The sequence below is a fragment of the Larus michahellis genome, chromosome Z (genome assembly GCF_964199755.1).
Source record: "Larus michahellis chromosome Z, bLarMic1.1, whole genome shotgun sequence".
NCBI lineage: Eukaryota > Metazoa > Chordata > Aves > Charadriiformes > Laridae > Larus > Larus michahellis.
In genome coordinates, this window is record NC_133930.1 from 15,452,893 (window position 1) to 15,479,969 (window position 27,077).

The 27,077-nt window shown below is 42.5% G+C and overlaps 1 protein-coding gene across 7 annotated transcripts; it reads right to left on the reverse strand.

The window, feature by feature from the left end:
* DAB2 (DAB adaptor protein 2) lies at positions 1 to 27,077 on the reverse strand. Of its 7 annotated transcripts, none has more exons than XM_074569916.1 (15): positions 26,857 to 27,045; positions 14,060 to 14,179; positions 12,813 to 12,952; positions 11,982 to 12,080; positions 11,514 to 11,645; positions 9,651 to 9,734; positions 9,379 to 9,402; positions 9,058 to 9,105; positions 8,814 to 8,876; positions 5,834 to 6,469; positions 4,852 to 5,005; positions 3,727 to 4,248; positions 3,096 to 3,187; positions 2,193 to 2,260; positions 1 to 1,486 (listed from the first exon to the last, which is right to left on the reverse strand). In XM_074569916.1, the coding sequence occupies exons 2-14, from the start codon at positions 14,151 to 14,153 to the stop codon at positions 2,198 to 2,200; spliced, it is 2,151 nt and encodes a 716-aa protein (XP_074426017.1). In that variant the 5' UTR covers positions 14,154 to 14,179; positions 26,857 to 27,045; the 3' UTR covers positions 1 to 1,486; positions 2,193 to 2,197. The 7 variants fall into 7 exon arrangements, with proteins under 7 accessions (XP_074426017.1, XP_074426019.1, XP_074426018.1 ...); XM_074569918.1 differs by lacking the exon at positions 26,857 to 27,045 and adding an exon at positions 25,902 to 25,920; XM_074569917.1 differs by lacking the exon at positions 26,857 to 27,045 and adding an exon at positions 24,668 to 24,776.

The window sequence follows — 27,077 nt, forward strand, 5'->3', positions numbered from 1 at the left end:
TTGGTTGGTATGAAGAGTTGCTGTGTTTAATGTCATTAGGTAACATCACTTGAGATACTACAGTTTTATATAACAGTGTAACATCCATAAGTTTCTACATTTCCAGTTTGAGACAAATACTTAAATTCATAGTTTTTTTAGTTTGGTTTTTTTTTTTGCATTACAGAAAGTGCAAGAGAGGTTTCTATACAAGACTAATTGCAAGACTGTCTGAATTGGTACTCAGGATGTATTCAAGTTGACTTTCTTAGGTCTCCAGCAACTGCTTAGGCATTTGATTTAACAATATTATTTCAATTTTATACTTAGTATTAACAGAAAAACCTCTGACACATCAGACATCACCACTGGCCAACAATGGAGCTGTTACAGTCAGTTATAACCAACTGCTTAAAGGATCTGTTAGTAAAGAGGCTCTTTAGAAAAGGCATGGTTTTCAAGAGATGGAGGACTACCTCACATTAATGGCACAGAGGTGGTGCATCTGTTCACAAGGAATCTAGGCACGGAGTGAAGCCATGATTGTCTTTTTGCTTTTTTAACATACTGGACACATGCCACGCTACACCATGTAACAACTCAAACTGAGCGACATCAGAGACGTTCACTGAGATATATGCAAGAAGCCTATCTGCTTGTTCCATTTGTCTGCCAAACCACCTTAACAGAAGAGTAATCCTAGTAGTTTTCCCTCCCTGAAAAGAGCCGTATTAGCACCAAGACAACAGTTAGTGTCCATGACTACCTCAGTGTCCTGCAACAATAGTTTCAGCTTATCTGACCCTACAGTATAGACCCCTAGTACTCAGGACTCCAGCAGTACTGTTACAGACCCCACAGTTAGTCCCTTTATTACACGTTTATGGCAGAATGATACTTTTACCTTTAGTTAAATAGACAAGTATTGGATGTTCTTTCCCCCACCATACAGTTTACATGTTTGTGGCTCAGAGACCAAGTCATACCTCCAGTCACCAATCAGAACTGAGTGGTGTCCACTTACCTTTACAACTGGCTGCTGTTGTGACAACAGACAACTGACCGAGTTGTTTAAGGTGTGGAATCTTAACTACTAGTTCCGTTCCCTTCTATCAATGCAACACTCCTTCCCCAGGTACATTCAGTTCCTATATTTTAGGACAGGAAGTGCTACAGAAAGAGGGATTGTGGTAACCATGTTTACAAGATGCATGACTTAGTGTTGCTAAGCTCTCCTGTGGAAGACTGCAAAGAACTAAAGTAAAGTTAATATCCCCAAATTTGAATTTGTGTCTCCAGCACCAGTCCAACTGTCCATTTTCTTTGCCCTGAATTATCGTCTTCACAGCATGTTCTTTGAGGGTTTGCGTTTCAATCCACCTGGACGTACTTTAGATTACAGACACCGTGGAATGGCAGCAAGAGTGGCAGACAGCAAAGTGAAACATGTAGAACAATCATGGTGAGAAGAGGTCCAGTTATTCCATTTGTCCTTTTCTGGTTATGCCTAGTATGATGAAGAGGACTTGGTGTTAGGTTCGCTATAAGATGTAGTTTTATTGCTTAAACTAGCTTACAGTCACTAAGAACAAAACTAAAGCAATAAATAGCAACATTTGTCTTCTGTTAGAAGCCAGACAGTATTTCAGGGGAAGACTTAGAGGTGTGACAGGGGAATAGATTTGCTAGTTTGACAGTTCATGTTCTCTAGTAAATGGTGTGAGAGTTTGGGTTACATTAGTTTCTAGTAACAAAAGCTCTCATAAAAGCCCCTATTCTGTTTTTACTCCAGTTCACCCAGAGTACATACCCACAATTATTTAGGGGATTAAACTTCAGAAAGCTGTATGGGGCATTGTGTGCTAACACTCTCCTAAAGAGCTACCTAGAGGAAATTAGTCAGCCCCTCTGAGTTTTGCACTACATATTTACTCATTAACTTTCCTCAAAGAAAGAAAATCTAGATCTCTTGTGGGCTTGACACTTAAGTCAATGGAAGAATCAAATCTTTATTTCTAAGAAAGTGAATCTGGCTAGGCTTAGCCAGAATGCAGCTATGTACATGTCTGAGTAGAGGTACCCCAGCAGAACTGTTCGCCATACTTCAGAGGAGCTTTAGATTAAGGTAGTGTAGTTTTTAGCCAGCTCTTTACCAAAGGTTTTCAGAATCAATTTTGAGAATAAAGTAGGCATCTTATTAGTGAAATACTTACCTGATCTATGCAAATGGATTACCAAAAGGGTCACCAGAAGGACCAGAAGGTGGTTTCTGAGATTCCTTCTATGGAAAGAGAGATCATAGGCTCTTAGTGGATTTCCAGGTTTCACCAGGTTTACTCTGCATGGTTGTATCGGCTAGTTCTTGTCGCAAACACCTTCTGGAAAGAATACTGCAGAGTCCCTACTAAATACACATCAACTGCACTGCTTTAACATGAGAAAAGGGCTCTAAAGCAGTGTCAGCAGTTATCCTAGTCTGAGGCAAGGTATCTTTCAGAAAAGCCGTGTGTGCTTACTACACGCTCATTTGGAGCTAAGCCAGCATAGTCATGATGAGATCTGTTTCAGCCAAATGCTAGATATCTGAAGTCAGCATTCTGGAATTGATCCAGAGTTTCCACCAAGGGCTTCAAGTGCTACATCCCAAATGGAGTGATGTGGTTAAGCTACTTCCTCCCCTGGGGGGTACTGAACATGGGAGCGTCCCATTTGTTCAGCAAGAGCTGCACAGTCCACACTGCTCAGTCTACTCCACAGAAAGGTAAGCACAATCAAAGTGGAAGGCTTCCCCAGCTACATTATTTTTTACAGTCTTTTGTAGAAGCTCCCAATACTGAGGAACTTCCTGCTAGGGCTTGCAGCTTCAGGAACTGGTTATGGACCCCGGTCAAATGGAATCACACTTAGTTAGCTGTCTTACAAGAAATGCTCTGTTAGTTTAAATACCAGCCTCAGACACGTAAGAAGTTTTGTTCCACAGCCTCTAAAGCCAGAACTAAGCCAATGCTCAAACACAGGCATCTCTCTTGTTAAGAGGAAAGAAAAGTTGGGTTTTTTGGGTTTGTATTTTTGCGGGGATGAGGGGGATTTTATTTTTTATTTTTTTTACTACTTACAGATGAGACAGTGAAAAGGTCTGTTTTAGCTTGACTTTCAAACAGGCCATCAGCTGGCAGCACACTTTGTCGGGGAGCAGGCTTTGGTGGTTCTAAGGAAAAGAAAGTAAAGCTGTTAAGTGATTATAGCAGTACTCAGGTCTCCCTGTATAGCAACCAAAAGCTAAAGCCCAAGCTCACCTAATTAGACACACAACAAACCCACACATGGAATTAATTTTGAGTGACCTCAAAATTTTATCTCCTGCCTGTCGCTCACTACACTTAAGCTAGATAGGACTTCTAACATTGTACAGGCCTCATTTACCTCATTCTAGTCAACTAGTTTAGGCACTAGGTGTCAGTGTTTGGCCACTGACATCGATCAATTCTGTAACATTATTATGGGAGACAGTCCTTCAACCCTCTGTTTCAGTAACTATTAAATCTAACTTAGTTCTACCAGAAGAGTAGTGATCAGCCATCCCAATCCCTGAGCAGCTATCCAAGCAGAAGAAAAAAAAAAAAAGAAAAGAGATTTTCCCAGTCATTTTGGCAGACAGCTTACTAACTTCTGTGTCATCATGATCTGTACTATCTTGAGGAATGCCTACTTTACTACTAAAATAATTGCTGAAAGCTCCAGAAGCACCTGAAAGGCTTTGCTGCTCTCCTCTCCTTGCTGGTACTGCAGGTGGCTTTGTCAGCTGGAAGTCTTTGAACATTTCCTTGACATCCTTCATCTCTTTATCACCAAGTGGATCCAGGGCAATAAAAGCATCACTTTCTTTCTTGGATAGCTCCTTCTGAGGCGCAGCTCTAGGTGGTGGCTGAGGTGGGCTAGTTGTTGTTGACACAGAGGACAGTACAGATGGTGTCTGAGCTGGTAGTGTTGAAGATGGGAACACACTACTCTGGAAAGGATTTGCAGCACCGGATGGCTGTGCCCATGAACTAGATGAAACTTGTGCTGGCTGTGCCCAGAGACCAGAGGACTGAGTGGCTGCTGGACTAAAAGATGCAGGCTGGTTCCAGCTTGGCACTGCATGACTACCAAAGGCTTGAGTAAATCCTTGAGGCTGAGCAGGCACCATAGACCCAGGAAAGACTGATGCAGCCTGAGTGAAGGCAGGTGCTTGTGTATTCCATGGTGATGGGGTTACTGGCAAGCCACCTGGGGGAAGATTGTTATTACACAGCACTTCAGTGGTCTGAAGGAAGACCTTAAGCAAGAGTGTATCAATTCCACTTAGGGTACCAGCAAAACATTTTTCATGTACTGTTTGCAAACATCTGTTTATTTACACTCAAAAATCAAGTCATTTGGTGTGTGGGGGTAGGTGAATGGGATAAAAGGGGGTTATCATTTTTTGCATTGCTCCATTTCAATCCTGGAAGAACAGAATGGAGGTTAATATAAGAGGAGGAACATAGTCCTAGCACAGAAGTGACAGATTTATTTGCGATACAGTCATTTCTGTGTAAATGATTATTAAGACTGCAGCAGTGTTACCCTAGCCCTCCAAGTTGTGCTTGGCTCACTTGAACCTTGTGTACCCAAAGGAGCAATCTGCTGTCAAAGTTTAAGCAAGAAACTTTAAGCAAGAAACCCTGTTCTAGTTAAGGAAGCAGAGTTTAGGCCTCTATTCACAGAGCTTAATAGTTTAGGGCAAACAGCACATGAATTAAAGGGCATGAAGTAAAAGAAAATCAAACACCTGTTTTGATGTTAGCAGATATCTTAGACTAGAGCAAGACCTTCACTTTGTGAACTAACCTAGACAAACCAATGGAGGTGCTGTGGTAGGATTTGTTTTGAAGAGATCCAGTGCCCTAGTTGGCAGAGGTCCTGTCTGTGCCACTGAGGTCAAACTAAGGGACTCTGTAGTCGGCACAAAGAAGTCTGAGCTAAATAAGTCATTCGATGAAGTCTAGAGAGAGAAAAAAAAAAAAAAGCTTTGTGAGATGGCATGGCAGAACACATGCTAGCATGATCAAGACTCCCTAACTCCAGAGCTATAAGCTTTTATTTCAGCTACAGCAGAGCAGGGAGCTTTGATGTATCCTTTAGAGACCAAGTATGAGAGTGTCAAACTTCACCATTTTTTTCAGGCTTACAGAGATGCATGGCATTAAGTAGGTATCATATATAGCAGTCACAAGTCAACAGCAGAAGAATAAGACTTAAAGTCACTGAATTATTTGCTGTCATAATGACCTCCCCTCTGTCCCCCACCCCGCTAAACAACGTTCCTCCTCGGCCTGCAGCGACCCCTGGAGTTTTGGCAAGGTTAGCAAGAGTTTTGCATCGTTTGAGTGCAAGACAAATGCAGCTGACCCCAAGACATCCCGTGTCTAATCAGGCAAGTCATTGAGATTGACCTCAGTAGCACGTACGGAGAAACTACATAGATTTCTGCAAGCAAGTCCTAGTACTTCATTACTATCATAACAGCTTCTGGCATTCTATCAAGTGTCAATATATGATGTAGCAGCATACTTACCAGCTCTTTACAGAAGTATGGCAGCATTAAAGAAGAGAGCATATAATTTAGTCACCATAGCTACTATGAAGCATTCACAAATATTAGAATTTACCATGGCTGCAGAGAGGTTAGGGTGAGCATGGCAGGTAGAGAAGTACATGTGTTGCAAGCTGTTTAGCCATTTACACAGTATGAAGAAAGAAAACCTTCCTTTACTCAGCTTCCCTAAATAAGAGCATGCATAACACCACTAATTACTTGAACATTGTTCACCTTGACAGACCTCCTTCCTCTTCCTGGCTTCGTACTTTGTGGTGGTGGGCTAATTGTTATAGACTCATGTGACATTAGCTGGACATTGCTTTCAGAATCCAGCTTTACTCCGTTCTGCAGAGGTACTCCTGTGGAAGGACCTTCCGCAAACAGGTTTGATGGGGCTTTAAGAAAGCCATTCTGTTCTTTTTCTGGTACCCCATTTGGAGTTCCTGTTGCAGGTGACTTACTCTCAAGTGGCCACTGGCTTGTTAGTGCTTCTCGTTTGCCAGTTCTGTTAGAAATCTGGTCAAACTGTTTACCAAAGTAGTCGACATCATTGTTTGGAGCACCATTACCCACTGGTGTCAAGGTACTCAGACTTTCCTTCTTCTGATCAGCAGATTTTAGAGAATCAAATGATGTTGGTGCAGATTTGTCGGGCTGTGTGAAAGGGTCATCACTGAAAGGGTCTGGATTAGGTGTAGGAAAGAAGCTGAGATTGGTAGAGAGAGAACTCTCAGGCAAGAGGGGTGGCTGTGGCTTTGGTTGTGGAAGAGAAGTTGTGATGCCATTCGAGAAGAGATCCTCTTTTGTAAAAGCCTGTTTTGTCTCAATTTCAGAATTTAGATCCACTAACAGAATCTCTTTAGCTTCCTATTTGTTCAGAAAGAAAAATAAAGTTAGTTTTATGTAGGACTCGCTGCATAGTACACAAGCTCTAGAAAAACAGTTGCAAAAGGAGAGATCCTAGTATCCAATACATTATACAAATAAGTATTCAGCATCACAGTGAAGTTGCACCAGAGCTTCATCTCATAGGTAATTAAAGCACGCATTACAGCTGTGGTCAAATAACAGCTACTTAGTTTCAGAACTCAATGCTAAAAGCACCTGTTTTAAGATCCCTTAAGTTAAATATCAGGTGCTTGTTCTATAGCCTAGAGACTGCAGAGTCATGAAGCACTAATTACACCTAGGCTTTCACTTCAGTCAAGAACCCCTGTTTCAGTTCCAGTCCTTTGTTTTGACAAGTTGTGAAATCACACTGCCTTAGCGTGACTTCAAGCTGTAGTCTCAGCTTAGGAGCAAGACTGGAGAGCTATTTGCCAGTGGAAGATGTTAACATGCCATCTCTCCAACAAGCAGGCAGTAGAAGGGTAACACTTGGTCACTAGCTAGATTGACAGCACCAGTTTTATCTTGGCTGATGGTGGCTTACAGTGCCAGAATAAACCAGTAGGATTTTTGGGATCATACTGAGCTATGGCACAGTTTATGCAGAGTTTTGTGGAGTTGCGCCACATCTTGAGCTAGGGCTACTCATCTAGAACGGCCAGGAGTCCACTCTGAGGGACTTACTTAAGGATTCACTTCCCCATAAAACAAGCTTCAGCTTTAAAGGTCTTTAGCAGAGTTTCTGTAATAGTTCTCATAGCAGCAGAGGCATGTACTGCTAGCACACATTTCTAAGACATCTGACTAGAGAGGGGGCCCATGCATACCTCATGAAATTCAACAAGGCCAAGTGTAAGATCTTGCACCTGAGTCAGGGCAATTCCAAACGTGGACACAGGCTGACCAACAAGTGGATTGAAAGCAGCCATGTGGCTAAGCACCTGGGGGTGTTGGTGGATGGAAAACTGAATATCAGCCAGCAATATGCACTCACGGCCCAGAAAGCAGATCGCATCCTGGGCTGCATTCAGAGAAATGTGGCCAGCAGGTTGAATGAGGTGATTTTCCCCCTCTCCTGTCCTCATGTCAGATGGGAAAGAGTTAATTTTCTTTCTAGTAATTGCTGTCAAAGGAACATCAATAATACCTATTGTTTTTAGTTGTTGCTAAGTGATAGTTACACTATTCAAGGACTTTTTTCAGCTTTCCATAGATGAACAGACAGAATGATGCAATGGCCAATGAAATATTCCATACCATAGATGTTATGCTCAATATATAAGTGGGGGTTAGCCAAGGGGCAGGAATCCACCATCATTGCTTCAGACAGTGCCAATTCACCAGGCAGTGAGAGTGACCTGGTGTTGTTATTTTTCCTTTTCTGTTATTGTTTCTATTAACCTGTATTTATCTCAACACACGAGGGGTTTTTTTCCTCCCTTTCCTTCCTTTCCCCCCCCCACCCTCCCTCCCCCCATTTTTAGTGGGGGAAGAGGGGGAAGGTGAGCAAGTGGCTGCAGGTTCTACTTGCTGGCTGGGGTTAAACAACAGCAACTCTTGAGACCCCACCTGGAGTACTGTGTTCAGCTCTGTGGCCTCCAGCATAAGAAAGACACAGACCTGCTTGAGTAGTTCCAGAGGAGGGACACAAAGATGATTGGGGGCTGGAGCACCTCCCCTGTGAGGACAGGCTGAGATAGCTGGGGTTATTTAGCATAAAGAGAAGAGAAGGCTCCAGGGAAACCTGGTAGAAGCCTTCCAGTAACTACAGAGCCTACAGGAAAGATGGGGAGGGACTCTTTATCAGGGATTGTAGCGATAGGACAAGGGGTAATGTTTTTAAACTGAAAGAGGGTAGATTTAGATTAGATATTAGGAAGGAATTCTTTACTGTGAGGGTGGTGAGGCACTGGAACAAGTTGCCCAGGGAAATTGTGGATGCCCCATCCCTGGAAGTGTTCAAGACCAGGTTGGGCAGGGCTCTAAGCACTCTGGTCTAGTGGGAGGTGTCCCTGCCCATGTCAGGGATTTGGAACTAGATGTTTTCAAGGTTCCTTCCACCCCAAAACACTCTATGACTAACAATATAGGATTATCTCTGTCATGCAGTCTGCAGTGAAATCTGTTGGGTAAGAATGACACTAGCTACTCTAGTTAGTAAGAAGTTACTATTACATCCCTAAGACACTAGTACAACAGTAGCTAGACAGATGGCCCAGTGAAACCAGAAACCAGGACTAACAGAGTAAAAACAGATCTTATTGCTAGGACTAAGTTTGGTCTCAAAGCAAGAACCATAACAGCTAGTCTAGACTGTACTTACTGTGGGACTGCTCATATCAGGAGGAGTTGACATATCCCCAAACAAGTCCATTTGGTCAGCTCCCTTGAAGACAGAAACATTGAAGGAATTGGTATCTGTTAGAATTCTTGTAAGAGCAAGAATCAAGTATTATGCAAATATATTGTAAACACACCTATAAATACTGCATTTTCCACACAACGGGGAGACAGTCAGTTATGAACTGCTTTATGACATCAGCATAAAGTTCCAAAATTTAACCTACCAGTTTCATTTTGTCAGCTTTATCAGCAGGTAGTGCTTTGCTACCATTCTGTAATAGATGGATAACAGTGTCAGCAATAATCAGAATATCAGAACTTGCCTTAAGCAAGGGACTTGCAGGCTTCAAAGAGCAAGTGGTGGAAGGACTTAAGTATGAGGGAGATCACTACTCAGTACTAGCTCTGTAGGCCCATTTTAATCCCATTTCAATGTAATTGGGATCTTACATTGCCTCCGTAATGCTGGCAGTGTAAACAAATTCAAAACTAGTTGTGTTGCAGCAGCATGCCTAATCAAGTGAGGCTCAGTTGGAGCGACTTACCTCAGTCTTACTTGCTTCTTCACTCTAAAGAAGAAAACAAGGCTTTTAGTACCTAGTCATCATGCAGAATATCCAAAGGCTCTCACTTTGGAGAGCGTACCAGATCTAGGAGGCAATCAAACTGCTGTTTCAACTACCAGCTGATAGCTTCAAGTGATCCTGGATTTAGACAGACCTCAGTATCAAGTCTTACATGAGCCCAAAAGCCAAGCCAAAGCTGAAGCAAGCTTTATTTCTAAGCAGACTGATGCAGTTTCGGTAGTCTTACTCACTTTTTTCTTGTCGTCTTCTTCCTTCTTCTTCATATTATATATTAGTTGGAATAGGTCCTTAAGATCAACAACTAGAGGCTCAGCCTGAAAAAGAATGCAGATTTTAGGCCATATAGTACTTCGCAGCTTGCTTCAGTAGAAGTCCAGGGAGCAGCAAGACAAAATTCCCTAAATGGTGAACAGTAAGGTTGAGACAACAGGAAAAGCAAGAGTTTAAAGGACTGTCTAGTCTCCAACACAACAGAGCTTGTGCAGAATACAGGGGTAATGGGGCAAAACCAGCTTGGAACTGTTGTTAATACCATGGAGAATGTGGCTGTATTTGTGCTAAGCCTGCTATGTTTTTGCTAAAAAGCTTGTAGTGCAGTATTTCCTAAGTGCATGGCAAGTCCTAATCAAGTTTCCCCAAAAGTGCAAAGTTTATCTAAGCTCTGTGGTAGTCTCATGAGAGGAAAAACATTTTGCATCCATCTGTTTTCTACCAATGCCAACACTGAACCTGGAGAAAGCTTCTGTAGCTAATACTACATTTATTTTAAACTGGATGCAAATAGTAAATCAGTGAGGCAGGCATAACATAAGATGATCATCACCTCAAATGTGCAGAACAGATACCACTTAAAGCTGGCATCTGTATCAGGATGAAAATTTCACATGAATTAGAAAGGCACAGGACTCCCTGCACACTCATTAATGAGAATGTTTGAGTGGATGCTGACATGGTGGCAGGTTCAGCTGTACTGATTTGGAACCCTTACTTGAGGCACGTAGAGCTGTGTCAGTGTCTAGAGTAGGACCAAGTCCCTCTGTTCAGCCACTAGCTTTTTCTCAAGCAGATAATCTGTTGAACAGATCTCACTGTTTACGTCTGAGCATCATCCTCCTAACCAAGGGTTTTAAACATGCAACTGCAGGAAAAGCCATTTCAAGAGTTATCAATTTCGACACACAGTATAGCTGCAACAGTCTAGAGCTGCAGAAGACCTTACTTTTCAGCTTTTCAGACAAGTTTGTGTTAAAAACAACTGTCAGCAAGTCAAGACTTGTCTACAACTTGGCTAAGTTCACAGGCTGGCAAGCAGCATCCTATGGTGAAAAGCTCTGAGAGAACAGGCTCAACTCCAGAGCACACACTGAAGGCTTTTGTACTTAACCTGTGATTCCACTGAAGCCAATACAACTCAGGACCCCGATAAACTAATAAACCAGGCTTAGGAGAGGGTGTTACAGCTGCTACTACAGTAGTAGTGTGCTCCAACAAGGAGCCCCTCAGTCCCGCCTCTAGCGCGTCTGAAACTGCCCACAGGTTCTCCATGAGGGCAGACAGGGATGTGTATGAAGAAGTTACTACCTTTGAAATGTTGGCTTGTCAAGTCATAGTGACTATTAAAAGACATTATAAGACAAGCTAATAAATTATAAGTATCTAACTTAAGTTCAGGGAATTTAGAAAGCTGCATAATACTCTGCAATAGTTCCAAGTAGCTTGTTTCCAATGTTGCTTATGTACGTATTCTCTTCAGAGACAAACCCTGCGGATAGGATTTCTGCATGGGGAAACTTATCACAGAAGGATCAGAATTCGTCCCAGAAGTAACTCTAGGAGGACCAGACCTGCCATTCACTGGCCCCAGAAACACTATTGCAATTGAATAAGTCTGTTTTCACTGCTGCACAAGACAAAGCATCACCAGAACTAGACTAGCAGAGTTCTAACATCATTCCTGTTAATGCTGCGTGAAGCTCTGGCTATTCAACTCAAGAATATAAGACTACCAGCAAAACACTACATCCTTGTCACATGCTAAGTGTTTATACAACAGCATTACTCATAGCAAGTGGAAAAGGGTGCCTGATCCATACCTGTTGTGCTGTTTTTATGGCAAAAAATTGGTGCTGGCCTTCTCCCCCACAAATATAGCCAAAGGCACGGTTGTCTGTTACATCACGAGCAATAAAGGAGATTTTATTTACTGGATGCTCATGCTCTATGACCTAGAATTGGGAAAAAAAGAAACAACACCCTATTGGTTTAAATTGCTGGAGACAGGATAGCAGCTCTTCTCTGTAGTTAGAATCATTGAGACTGTTAGAAGGCTTCAGTTCAAGACTCAGACTTATCAGCCTTTGACTAACCGCAATAGGATGTAGCTATCTTTCTGGCAGGAGGCTTCAGCATTACAACCCATTTCAGAAGCCAATTTTTATATGTGGGAGGGGTGGAGGTGTGTGTGCAATGCCACTAATGAATCTAGTTCAGATTGGTCTAACTTCCAAGCACCTCACTTGCTTTAAGAATCACATTAAGCGATTAAGTCATATCTTACTTACCCCAGTTTTCTCATCTATTATCTTGATGCCAGAGAGGGAGATGTTCACCCAGATCTTCTGTTTGTGTTGACCCTGGGAACGGGCTGCCACGGCCATTCCCTGAAGAAGGTGAATGTCAAGAGTATTGATGAGACATCTGTTAGATTGAGCTTTAATTTGTTTCCTTACGTTCCTCTTAAGCCTATGGCTGTAACTGTACTAGTGCTCATCTAGTTATTCCTATGCAACTGTACAGTTAGAGCAGCATTCCTCTTGGAACATATGCCTGACTAGCTTTGAAGCAATACCTCAAAACTAGATTGTCTTTCCTCTGTAAATGTTTTGGAGCTTTAAAACTTTTGATCTTAGTTCAAAAAACTGCTGCAATAGCAGCATCTTTACCAGTTTTCCTGGCCTGATTGAAGCTATATATGAGTGTCCTGCACTCCAGAAGAAATCATCTTTGCTGCTACAAGGTCTCAGTTATTCTTTGGCCTATCTCTTGGTGTCACTGTTACCACAGGATGCCACCTTGAACTTTGATTTCAGTGTTAAATTGCACAGAGTTCCCCCTTCCCCCTCCAAACCCCAATGTCACTATTGTGATCAAGTTCATACTATTATCATCCCTACTGGATGCCTACAAGAGACCCAAAGGAACGTATTCCCAAGCTATTAGAGAAACACTGCCCTTTGAACTGCTTTAGAAGTAATAACAGCACCATCCTAGATGGATATTACTGTTATTACTATGTTACCATTAAGCAGTATTTGACGTTGTGCCAAAGTGACTACTGATCTACTTTCTAAACGGCACCCAGTTGTTCCTTACATAGCAGCTCAAGCCCTTACCTTCAGCTTCATCATTGAATCCTGACTCATTTTGTCTCCTCTTGCCTCTGGGACATCATCAATGCCAATCAGTTTACCTTTGTATTTTACACCATCACCTTTGAATCTAGCCAAGAGAGATTCATCTGTCTTTTCTGGCCCTGGAAACAGAGAAAAGGTTGTGCTTTTTTGAGAGAGAAATGTTTATGTCATGGCTTTGAGATCTTTTAAAAAAAATATACCATATAAGTCCATACTAAAAAACTGTCCCTTGAGTATAGCTGACTAACAACCCTTAGTCTTTCCAGTACTGTGTGCACTGCAAGATAGTCACTCCTTTAAGGTCACACTGCTCTTGCAGAATTTGTCCTCCGTTCGGAGAGTGTTGCCCAGTGCTTAATATCTGGGGACTTCACAAAATTGTTTGCCACATAAAAGATTGAAATATTTATGGGCAACATACAAGTGCGCATAAGTACTAGGCAAAAACACCAAGCAGAAATAGTACTTTCCATGGCCATACAGGATGTTCAATAAGCCCTTCAGATGTTAGCCCTTAGTTCTGGTGCAGTCAGCTCTCTTCTTGGTGTGCAAGAATCTCCCAGTTCTGTGCTAGAACTTTCTATCAGCACCATAATTTCTACAACAAGTCCTGGTACCCCATCCCAGCAATCACTTGGGATTTTAGCTGTATTTGCTGTTTCTGCTGTTCTCACTACTTCTTAGGGCTGCTTGGTTTTCTTCTCTGCATGCTAAACATGCTCTGAGCACATACCTAGGTATGTATTTGTGTAGAAGGTAATTATACTTTCATGACTTAATCCATAAAAAAAGAAGTTTATTATCTGATCTACAATAATTCTCATGAAATGGGTTCTCTAGCTTCTTTGGACTAGAATCTGTACCTGTGTCAAGCACATCACTTCCTCTCTGAGTTAGGGGAGGAAGCAAGTTCAGGTTCAGACTGCCAGCAACCAGGACGGTCCTGGGTCTGGTCATCTCTTCATCAGGCTTTAACTTCTCTGGACTTTTGGGGACTTGTCAGGCTTAGCAAATGAGTCACTTAACAAGTGGAACTGAGAGCTTTAGAACTTAAAGCTAGAAAAAAGCCTACCTCTAGTTAGATTTATTTTTTTTACTCACTCGTTCAGCCAGCTTGAAACATCAGAGTTATTTTAACTATGCTGTGAGTGACCTTAGTACTAAGAAAGTGCAAAAGATTAAGGGCACTAACTAAGGGAAGTGTTCAAGAGTTAAGAATTTCTTACCTTTCTTTTTTTCCTTCTTGGAAGGTTGTGCTTTTGCTGGAGCCTGTTGCTCAGGCTGGGTGTTGATAGCAGTAGTTTCAGCTTCAGTAGACATGATGAGATGGTGGTCAGCTCTGCTTGCTGTAGGTTTTAAAAATTCAAATAACAGTAAGTAGGCAGATATGATATTTTACCCTGAAGAATAAATATTCTTATTAGACCTGTTAGTCCAGTTTCGTTCGTCTGAATGCTGAAGCCCTCTAAGGCCTGAAAGTTTTAGTGGTGATCATGTAGAAAGTCTGACTCACTGTCTGTTCATCTCAGACTACACAGAGTATCAAGTTATGTCCGCTAGGTGATGAACTCTCACCTTGGTAATACCTAATCAGTAGATCACACTGACCTACATCCACAGGCTGTACTTGCATCACCCCGTTTTAATCTGTCAACCTTTAGCTTTTTACCCTTTAAAGCTATTTATAGAACCTCCGATATTTTGCTATATTCTCCTTCAGCACTGCCAGCTGCATCTTTGTAGTAGGATAGGGGAGAATGCAAGAAATGTTTGCAAAGATGTCTTCCAAACACCCATGAAGATGACACCAGAACACCCAAAAGAGGCCACTAGATCTTATTCTTGTGTCTATAACTGGCAGAAGTCTGAGGTTATACCACCCAACAGGTAAAAGCAAATAAATTCCTTAGGCTGCAGACAGTCTGTTCCAGGAAAACACAACAAAACAAAGCCCAAAACCCCACGCTCTTAACAGTAATCAAGCAAGCTCATGTTTTTCAAAAAGAAACCCCTGCAAGTTAACAGCAACTATGAACTAGTATGACTTAACTTTATGCCCTGAGACCTTTTTGCTTCTGAGATATAACATACATTAGAAAAATAGTCTGTAGTCACCATGTTTTGTTACTACACAACCAAAGCATTGATTCACTCTTACCAAACAGAGGGACTCATATTGTCTTTATGGAGTTCTGAAGGTCACCTATACCCAGCCAGAAAGGACTGGACATTCACTTCTGCTACAGAAACTATTCCATGAATCTTCTGTCTGGGGTATTGCAGCAGCTTCAGTTAGTGCCTTCAATTTTAGGGTGACAAATGAAGCCAAGAGATTGTTTAGATGATTAAGTAGCTGGGTTAACCTCTACTAGTAATTTCCCCTATATCCAGGCAAGGAGCCACAGACCAAGCCACCCGTTTTATCCAGCACACATTTGAGACATACTATGTACCCAGAAACAAGTGCTGAAGCATTACATAGCCTCTAGCATTAGAAGTTTGTAATTCTCAATAGCCTATTCCTCGTTTGCCTTAGTTACACCTAATGCTTTATCCACTACTTGGGAATTACTTTCAAGGTTCTGCTCTCACTCCTGCCTTCCCCCTCTTCCCTCAATTCATTACTAAATCAATAGCTACAGACTGATTCATCCAGCTTGTCACTTATAGAGTAATGGATGTCAATGCTTAACTGCTTCCTAACCTAGAAAGAACACAAGATCCTAGGACTTTAAGAGAGAATTTAATCTCCATTTCCATTTAGCCAGGAGGGATGCCTTCAGGGACCTAGCTGTTAATATATGCAAAGTTAGATCTAGCTGCTTACTAGGTGGTTTGTGAATTGCATTTAGCATTGCTCAAGTAAATCAGAGATAAAAATGCTCATATGGGAAAGATCTCTGGCAGCTATACCCATTCTGCTCTGTAAGCAAACTATGTGGCCACAGCTAGGGAACACCTGATGCAAGGGAACAAAGGTGTCGCTGTGAAAACTTCAAGTGATTCTGAGTAGAAACAGATGTTAGAGGAAGAGTTGATATAGCAGGCCATGGTTATTTAGGAAGTGTTATCACCTGAAGACTGACTTGTGTGCCCATTCAGACAAAGAAGCAAAAAGAAAAGCTATTACAGTCAACAGGGACTTTGCAGGCTACTTGCACCAGTACTAAAAAGGAGCATGCCAATTAAAAAAAATAAAAATAATATCACACACGTTAAACAGGTAAAACAAAGACAGCTGAATTCTCCTCTAAAACTAAACTAGCTTGCCTGCTGGTATACTTTTGGATGGAGATAGTCTTTAGACTTCAGCATGATGAGCCTCTCCCTAGATTTATCAAGGCCTTAAGAAACAGAGAGGAAGGAAAGAGAGTTAAGGCTGAATCATTAGTTAACCACCCACCCACATCTGGAAGGTTACTATTTAGAGAACAGAAGGAAAAGGCCTGGAGAAAACAGAGCTAAGATTTGCTCTCTAGGAGCTGAGTCATAGCTTTAGGACATTCTGCCCAGCTCCATGCTGGAAGAAGAAATAACATCCCCAAGGCACTAAGTCCTGCCTGTCCGTGATTCTGCTTCCCCAATTTAATTGGTAAAGCTACACCCAGCTCTGCTGTTATACAACCACAGTAAGTGTCTCATTCTGAAGCAAAGAGGCAATAACAAGCAAATAACCTAGGGAGGAGTAAATATGCACAAGCAAGACCTTATTTTGGCAACTGTAAAGTGGTAGCAATCCAGATGAGCAGTTGCCATCTTTAAACTCTAGTCATGCATCCATTATTGCCATCTGCCTCCATCCTGTGGAAGCCAGACCACTTATTTGCATACAGCCAGACAGCACAAAACCTCAAGGTGGAGGAAGATGGGCAGGGATACACACAAGTCTGGCTGAACCCTTGCAAATAGTCCCTGGGTTACTGTGGAGAAGCACATTCTCAGCATTAGCAATGCAAGTAAACGTTAGTGAGGGCTTTCTGGCAAGTTTACTCTCCTATCTGAGGACTGTCACAGCTCATCTCATCTGGTGGGAGTTCACAATACATGGCAGTTTTTTTTATCAGACCTTTGGAGAACTCAGCGTCTTGGAGAATCATACCTCAGGAGCAAGAGAAAAAAAATTAAGAATGCAAAGATAGACAAGGGCTGCCTTAATACATATTCATACTTTAAATAATTACTTCTTGACATCTTAGTTAAGCCACAAGACTAGCATAAGGTTGCCTCAGGCTTTACCTTAAAATTTCACTGGGATGAGGAGCAACATTATGTAGCTTGAACTAGCAGTAATCCAGCCTGCTTGCGGTACGAGAGTCTCAGCCACAACTAAATTTGGATGATATGCTTTGTCACACTTAAATTCAGCTTACCTTAATGGCAAGTGCTGGTGTGCTCTACATGCAAGTAACTAGAATTAAATTAAAATCTTCTCTTTGTAGGTCTTGCTCAGAGGCTTCCTGTCACAGTACTCAGTCCCTTAGTATTTGCTTACCCAGCCTGCAGGAGTAAGGCAACAAGAGACTAGAATTGAATTACACTTGAATTCCAAGTTCATCTGAAACGAGCCAGCCAGCAGTGTGGCAAGGTTGGAGATGCATGTGCTTTTATGCAAGGACAGCCATGCTGTCAGTTATACTGGCATAGTGAAGAACAAGATCATTCCCACAGCAACTATGTCAGCAGACCGTTAAGTGATGACTTTTGGATCTTCTCCACGTAGATAAGTCAATTGCTATTGCCACAACCTAATTACTAGCTATGCAATTGAATGTCTCATTTTAACTCCTATGCTAAAAGCACTATTTCAAAAGTCTTAGACTGCAGATTTATGGATGTTGCTACCCTGTGAGAAGCACCCCAACTCTTGCCTGTGTCAGTAGATAAAGGCCATATTTTGCTCACCCTCTTTTCAATTTACTCCAGAAAGGGCTAGTTAAGAGACCACTAATAGTGTCTTCCTTCTTTCGCATAGAGACTATCCTGTGAAGAGCGAGTGCTGATCACTCCTTAGGGAAAGGCCATTTCAGGCCCTCAACACACAGGCCTTGAAGTACGAGCAGTTACCTACTGTCTCAAGTCAGGCAGCTCTCCTTTCAAGCATTGTACTTCATTTCCACACATCTGCCCTGGGAAAGTCGGTCTTAAGACTTTGGGCATACCATGCTTTTGGTGTCTTCTCTGTACTGCCTACAAGGAGAGCTGTTGTTAGTGACAAGTCATCCTTGAAATACCTGTTTCTCAGCAAGACTTGAAGCACATGCCAAACAGTTTTGTTGAGCAACACTGTTTCCCTTAAGAGATGCTTTCACAATTATCCCATATTTCAGCAACGGGTGGCAACATGGTAGCTACCCTTAATGGTTATGTTTTTGTCCTGTGCACAGGGGATTGAGAATCTCCGTTATGGCTGTGGCCTGTCATGGGATTTAAATACCAGACACTAATCCCCACCCAACAGGCAGGCTTCTTCCCCTCAGCAGACAAAGAGAATTGCCTTTGTTGATGAAAACTTGTCTGAGAAGAGTTTAGGGACATTGAAAGAGTCAAAGGCGAGGCAGATAAACTAAACATCTGCTTAGCAGTCTAATACTCTGTCCTTTTCACAGCCTGTGCACCTTCTTTGTCCCTTGATACTGCAAGTGCGTGATTCAGCTTAGAGTTATTGCTTGTAAATATTAACCTCAAATTATAATCTGAGAGGCCAGGAGAGGACAAGAGAAGCTTTTACTGCCAAGTGCAATATAGCCTGTTAGGATGAAGTAGTAACCGGAAGCACAGCAGTAGTTCAAGTGCTGACCATGCTTCCAAGGCAGGTTGTTCCCTCACATGTGCCTTCTTAAAGAGTTTGCCAAGTTCTTCCGATTAGAAAGTTGGATCAGGACCTGCACAGTGTATCCTTAGAAATACCTCTAGCCATCAAGTTCCTGACAGAGAGCTGTGTTCAAAAGGCTGGTAACAGGCTGTCCACCTGAGTGAACTGAAGACTTCAGTTTTGCAGTCTGAGGAAATAGACAAAAGGCTAACAGCGATACATACAATGACTAGCAAGTGTCAGAGCTGTAAAGCCATGTACATTTACTAATAATGAACTATCTTGACTAGCGGCATTCCACCCACATTAGAAGTATAATAGTGCACTTGTGTGCGCCCTTGTGTAACTGACTGACATTTGCATCTTAACAAATCCTCGTATGCATAACTGACTATCACATTTTCTGCCTAGTTCCTACTGCAATGGTAGTGCCCTAAGTAGCCTTGAGAAGCACTAGGTGTGCATTAATAAATCAGAAACACATGAATGTGCTGTTCAGACCTTTGCCTTTTAAACAGGGTCATTCATGCTGAGGAGTCAAATAAAATATCATCTTAAGTATTTTGTTTCGTTACTAGAACACCCATTGCTCTAGCATCTGACAGTGTCTAAGAGTTCAAATTGAATAAACCTTCTGTAACATGACACAAGATTACTATGATTTAGATGGAAAATTCCAGTTGCTTGTTCTGATCCAAACACTACCATTAGTTTGTTTCCTCTATTAAAACAGTTGAATTAGTCTGTTAGGAAGTAACACAGCCAGTAACTAATGTACCTGAAAGATAGTAGCTTTACCTACACATAGGTTAAACCTCCTATGTATTGTTCACACGTAAATAACAAGTACCTGCTTGAAGACAAGTGGTGGAAGAGAGTTCATAGGCAGATTGGGAACTGTTCCCCTCTGGTTTATGCCATGTGTAGAATGCAAGAGCAGCATTATTTGCTAGAAAGATGACTGAATACAAGCTCCTATACTGCTAAGTCTAACCCAAGCCCTTGTGTTTAGTCTTGTAAGAGAGACAACTGAAAAGGACATTGAACTGCCTTGCCTGACAAGTGAAGCTATCTGTCATTCCCTCAATCAGTAAAGTCTAGATTAGCAGCCTGGTCTAATGGGAGGTGTCCCTGCCCATGGCAGAGGGGTTGGAACTAGATGATCTTTAAGGTCCCTTCCAGCCCAAACCATTGTGTGATTCTGTGTGTGATGCCCCCACCACTCAGTTTCTTTTGCGATTCCTTGATAGCAGAGAAACCAAGACCAGTGTTTTCAACCTTAGTTCAAAGAACCTGTTTAACTGTCTTGTTTAGGCTGTAGGTAGTTGGAAACATGATTTATGGTTAAGAAATCATTTGATTAGTATCATGGCCTCAGTTAAGCCATGGCCTGTTAGTCAGAATATTTCCAGACTAACAGGATTTTACTTTAGGGAACTTCTTTCATGCAACTTGCTTTACACACTGTTTGATGTTCTGACCTCTCACCTAAGAAATGGTTCAATAGTTTGTGAGGTATTAAGGCAGACTTATGCCAAGGGCTTCCTCTGACAAGAGGAATACCCTTTAGGAATAAACTACAACCATACTTACATATTGCAGGATATGGCACATAGTCCAGGCATTTTGATCATTACAACCAGTAATGAGAAACAGGGAAGGGTGACATTCATCTACTTAGTGGGACAAAAGTGTGGTAATGGACACATCAGGGAATACCTCCTTCACGCTACTACCTTCCCCTAGTTATCAGTGGCAAAGCAGATGAAGATCTTAGTACTCCCATTAGTCATGTCAGATACAGATGTTGGCAGGTACCGTTGCTGGTGCTGGATCATGCCTGTGAAGCTACACAGAAGTCTTACCATTTCAGTCAGTTTGCCAACTGCTATTTCGTCAGTTGAACAGAACAGTCTGTTCTCATCATATCAGTGCAGTCTCCTCTGAGCTGTTTGGTTTTTAGCAAGAATGTAGAAATTCAAACTAAGTTCCCGAAAGTGTTTTCTGCACACCTGAATCACAGCCAAGTGAACATCACTAAGTTAACAGCTGGAACTGAACAGGTCACTCCGTTCACATGGTGCAATTGGAACAGTACCTTTTTCCTATTGTACTATGCTTTTGAACACATAACTTCTGATGAGATAATTAGTTACTTTTCAACCCAGCTACCACACTAGCTCTATTTTGAATTTTTCTTCCACTTGCCATGGAAATAAATACAGCTGTTGCAGGAATATTAGAACAGAGGGCTCAGGAAAAGTCATGACCAGTTTACACAAGCTGTACCTGACTAAGAAGTATTGCCCTCTGTTTACTTTAACGGAAGAAAGTGAAATGTTTTTCATGAGCTAGTGCTATCTGGTTCCCTGAAGATGACATCTCAAGCTGAAGGGAGACAGCATTGTCATAGTGTGTTTGATAGTTATTCTTCAGCCAGGAACTTCAGCATCCAATGGTAAAGTCCAGACACCTAGCTGGTCCATCTCAAATTATGATTTGTTCCAGGAATAACACAGCATTTTGCAACAAGTCTTGGTAGCAACCTTTCCAACATCGGTTCAGCATCTAGCATTCCAACCTATTAGTTCACTTCTTAGATTAAGAAACGCCTTCACTCCTAGTACTAGTAATACCGGCATCTGAATTCCAGATTCTTCTTTTAGAAAGAGATTGACAGATATCCCCGTATGCTCTTTCCTGATAGCTATTCAGGTGGTAGTACAGGCTTATTATTAGTTTACATACTTCGATTATCTAAAAGAACTTTCTTCTTATCAGTCTTTCAGAAACACAGCATCCTTTGCAGCATACTAAGAGGCCACCCCTCTGTATCACTCTACCCACCTTCCAGTGCTGCAGCCTCATAAGTTAGTGGCCCCTGAGCAGAGTTCAGTTGTCTGTTCCAGCAATTGCTCAGGAAAGTGTCAACTGCCTTCTCACAGGATGAGGAATCCCAAGCAGTGTGCCTACAGTGATCTTCTGTCAATACTACTTATTGACACTCACTGCATATACCAAGCAATATGGAAGCAAAGCAGTTGTTAATCAAGGCAGCTAGTGTTTACTCAGATGCAAACTATTCTGAACTAGACAACAGCTCAAACACTTCATTTCCAACTGTAGTCCTAACACCCTCCTGCCTAGAAGGACTGTTTCTGATCCTCTTGGTAGTTAGCGTAGTGAAGGACTCTTTCCAATAATCATGCTTTTCACCCCCTTGCTCAGAGAAGGAGCTTGACACATATTGAAGCTGTTATCATAGGTTATTTCAGCTGCATGCTGTTAACTGTCCAGTGCTGGCAGAGTTATCCCTCTTTACAGTTTGGGTGTGTGCAAGCTGTACTGAGAGATATTGCATATGTTCTGTATAGCCTGTGCTGAACTGTAAGTGCTCTGTACCTGTTCACAAATGTATCTCTATGAGCAACAGGATTTTGCTGTATTATTCTTGTGTTCACCCAACCTAAAGTGATGTAGTCATGGCCACAGTGTCAAGTACTGTAGTTTGCTTACCCAGTCTGATGATCCCATGAGCAGCCAAAACCCTATCCTTACACAATAATTTCAGCAGTATTTGAAAAACCCTCTACCTAGCCCCCAGCTACTGTGCCACTCCTTGACATAAACTGTTGTAGCAGCCATTGTCACAAGAGTCACTCCATACAGTCTCTTGTAACAGATACAAGTTACATTCATGATGTGTTATTAGAAGACAGATGAAAATTCTGTTTGCACCTTATGAGGGCAGGCTCTTCTATAGCTATTTCAGTCCTCAGGTATTGTGAAGCATACTGCTTAATGCAAGGATTACTCTTGCCTTCAAGATTAGTCATTACCAAGGGCCCCAGCTCTCCCTCGTATATACAACAAGAAAGGCAATGAATAACTAAGACAGACACACATCTAAAGAGGTGGTACAGAGAGATCTATACCAGAGTAAAAGAGGATTAACCAGGAATTTCAGAGCTACGCTACAGCTCCTTCATTAGCTATCCTACTAAACAACTAGTAAAGTTTCACAAATGACTCTGCAGGAAGTTTCCCTATTGGTAATTGTAGTTACACATGTTTGTGATGTACATTAGAGCAAGTTTACATTATTGCTCCTAAATCCAGAGTCTAAAGTAATCCTGATGAGGCTGTCTAAGATTCTATCTGTATGATGGTCTTGATATCATGTTATGCAGATGCCCCCAACCATCAGAGGCATGCAAGGACAAGTGTCAGCCTTCAGTCCTGCTCTAGAGTTTAAGCCCCATCAGCCAGGTTAACAGCTGTTTGCAAATAGATCTGCTATTCAAGCTACTACAAAACTCGTTCTTACTCATATAGTACCCCCTAGTTCTTACTCATATAGTACCCCCTAGTTCTTACTCATATAGTACCCCCTAGTTCTTACTCATATAGTACCCCCCTTAAAGCAGAAGTCACCCTGTTCTGAGAGAGCACAAGTGATGTTTGTAAGGTAGACACAGACATTGCAATATGAACACTGCATCCCTAGTGTTCGCAACTTGTCTCATCCCTTCCTAGGAAGAAAATAACATCCATAGGCGTTTTAGCCATAGGGCAAGGGTATGAGAGTTCTATAGGAGGAGACTTGCTGTTGTGTAATGTATGAGCATTAAGAGTTGAGTACACTTTGCTGGAGGAGACATTTCCTAGTTGAAATTGTCAGGAAGCCTCCTGACTGCCAAGGTAAAGGTCTATTATCCTGTCTCTCAGACCTGCTTGTTCTGTTCAAGAGATAATCCTCATCAAGTATTTCACCTCTCATCTTATTGCTTAAGGATGCAACATGAACTAACAAAGCAGCAGGAAATTCGGCTCCAAGGCCAATAGCCTGTCCTTAACTGGACCTGTAACATCCAAGCTTTGAGATTTAAGGTGACATGCACCAGGTATGAAGCTTTATTAGAAGTTTATAAGAAAAAGAAATCCCACAGGTAGCTGTGAGTAAAGGTCTGCAGGACATTTCATCCAGGACGCTTCATCCTCAAGCACTCCGTAGCATATGCAAGGCACATCCTTTCAGGAGGGGGGTGGAACTGAAATGGTCTATGTCCCCTACCACCAGGACTGACAAGAGTTAGATGGGAAAAGATGCTTTGTTCAGCACTCAGCTGCCCAGCTTGTATAAACAAGCTAATCCTGTTGGAACTGGTACCTCTTGTCTATTGACTAGGCCTGCCACTATGCTTCAGCCAGCTTCTTTATAACCCTGAGACCCTTGAACCCAGATACAGCCTCAAAACCAGTTTTCTAAAGTCAGTTTGTTTTGTCACTTATGGTACATAGACACCTTATTCTATTTGATCCTTCTAATACAACCCAAAGTTGTATTTCTGTGGAGCCCGTGCTAAGGTAGAGGAGTAGTGGCTCCTGCCTGTGTTTCAGAGCAGAAGTTTATTGAGACCTCTTAGCATTCCTCCTCCCCTACCCACAAGGCAGAGTCTTGATTCTACTAATAATCCTTTATTTTACAGACAAGATCTAGATTTTTCTCTAAAATCCTTGCAGACTACAAGTTACCTCCATGCTATCTCTTAATTTCTTTTGACAGAATCTAGCCAGCAAGCAGGATTTGCACCATCGGTACTGTTTCCAGAGCAAGCTGGCTTTCTCTGGATATGGAATTTATTGCTTCATTGTCCAAGCAAATTCATGCTTCTGTAGTGCTCACATATTGCTAGTCTTGCTGAATAAAGTCCACAAACGTTCCCAAGAACTGGGTTAACCCAGCAGGTCACAAATGTCCTAGAAGTATAAAGTTCACCAGGAGAGAAGAACATCAATGGGAGAGAAAAATCTTAGTTTCCACAGCAATATTCAGTGACTACAGTATATTATGCTCTTTTGTTTACTTCATACCTCAAGCTATGTTTTTTATCCTAAACATCCTGTCCAGACATCAGCCCTTGATTCCCCCTTCCTTGTCACTAGGTACATTGATTTGCTTTCCCACAGAGGCAAAAAACTAAGAACTTCTTTTGCCGCCCTTTGTGTATATTATATTCACCTGTTTAGAGTGCTTCTTTCCATAGCTGCTTGTGAAGTAAAGGCAAGAAGTATATCCACAGCAGCTAGTGGTCTGCAGTGTCCAATAATAGGGTTATGCAGGCACTTTGACAAGCAAGACTCTTCTCAATGAGAAAGTGGGTTGTGTACTGCAGAGGTAGAGAGATACTTAGAAGCATAGCAGAAGGCACATGTTAGAGCGAATAACCATCTCTACCTTCACAAAAGGAAACATGCAGAGTCTCTGGCATTTGGCCCATCCTTCCAACCTCTGGTGCTCAGCTAATAGCTTTGTTTGAAGTAAGAGCACAAGAGATGAGAAGTATCATAAGTCACAGGACTATTAGAGTAGCACTCACTGTTCTCCTGTCTGCTGCGACAAACACACAAGACCCTCTTAGATTGCCCTTAAAAGAACCATCTCTTCCTTTATTTAAGACTTGGAGTACCTGGTATTCACTCCATTTTACCCTGAACCCCTGTTCTGATGGTTCACCTGACATTCATTTAGCATTAACAGCCTCCTTATGTCTACAACTCCGTTCTCCTCCTCCAAAAGCAAACTCTGGTGAGTTACTATTAATAGAAATTTCTGCTTTAGACTTGACAATGTCCTCAGACCATTCAGAGGTTTTTGGAAACCTGATTATATATACCTCAAGAACCATTACGCTGGATGCAACTGCAGTGATTCTTTGAACAGACATGATGGATAACTCCCTCAGACAATCCCCCTTCTCAACAGAAAAGATTTTCTTTGGATTCTGATTCACCTCTCCAATTAGCCACCTGCTGCCTCACCCATCTCCTGGAAGGTCTGACTGGAAGCTGATCTGAAGGCCTGCTAGCATTGTAACTGCCTAACAGGTCACTATCAGACAAAAGGACAATATTTTCAATTTACCAGTGCCTTATAACTCTTCATCACCAGATAGAATATGTAACTTCATAACTACTTTTCTCCAATTGAATCCAAACCTCTATTTTGCCTGCTACACAGGTGTTCTCATCCCTAAGCGTAGTTATGCCTATTCCTTAGCATACAGTGAGCAAATCTAAGCTTACACGCTCTCAGATTTGCTTCATTTTGTGCAGCTTTGCTTATAGAAGTTACAGAAGACTTATGAGGAAAAAAACCTGTAGCATTTTAAGGCAAGCTACCTTCACTAAGAGGAGATTAAAGCAGTTTCTCTCCCCCACCCCACAAAAAAAAAATACATTCAAGTTAATCCTACCTTACCACTGGCTTTGCATGCTTTCCTAGTAAGTGCTGAAGTAACTAACCTCAGTGTATCTGAGTGATAGGAGATCTGATATAGAAAAGGCCAGCTGTATTGACAACACCTGCATTTATCTTACTGCTAAGAGCTCAGGCCCTACTCCAACATAAGTGTCATCATGTGATGATCATTAGACTTTAAGTCTCACCAGCTGAGAAGTCAGTTTCTCTGACAAGGTGGAAGACTCATTCCAGAAAATCCTGGACATCTTTAACTACCCATTTACCACAGACACATTAGCATCCTGAGATTCACCAGCAGACAGAGGGGTACCCAGCAAGGATGCTCTGTCCAAGAAAACAAAACAAAAGCCCATCCCTGCTTCACAGCATCCCAACCCTTTCCTCCTCACTGCTACTACAGAGATTCTTTCATATCAGTTATTTATGTGAAATGTAGTGTTTATATACTTTTTTTTTCTTTAATTTCCCCCTCTCCACACACAAAAATGAAAACGCACATTTATTTTGCTCTGTGCTCAAGCTCCCCGCGGCCCTGCCGGAGCGGGACGCCGGCAGCTTCCATCCCGTCTCAGCCGGGACACGCTCCCCGCAGCCCTGCTCCCCTTCTGCGGGGCCGGGGCCGCCCCAGCCGCTGCCGGGCTCCCGACCAGCGCCGCCGCCGCCACCTCGCCGGCTTCGTGCGGTGGAACGCGGCCCCGCCGCCGCTGTCTGCCCGCGGCTGCGGGGAGATGCGAGCGGCCGAGTCCGGCGGAGCCACGGCCCGGCGGAACCTGCAGCAGCCCCGCTTTGTTAGCCCCCACCGCAGGCACACGCTGTCAGCTCCTCGGGGAAGAGCACCCCCCCCCTCCCGGTGACAAGTCCGTTCTACCAACCTCCGCTCCCCCCCCCCCCCCCCGCTTCCCCCGGAGGCTTTGCAGGAGCCGAGCCCCGCTCGCAAAGCTACTTACGGGCTAGATCCGTGCCGCTCCGTGCATGATCCGATGGCTGCTGCTGGTAGCCTGGCTGGGTCCGGGGGCCCGGTTAAATATTCGGTTGTACTCTCGCCTTCAGATTAGTTAGCCACTCACAGCGAGAGATATGGTTTTAATCAGATGCTGGCAGCTGAGGACTACCCAGGAATGTGCTATGATGTTTTTGCTGCTCGGTCCCGGCTACTCCCCCTCAACGT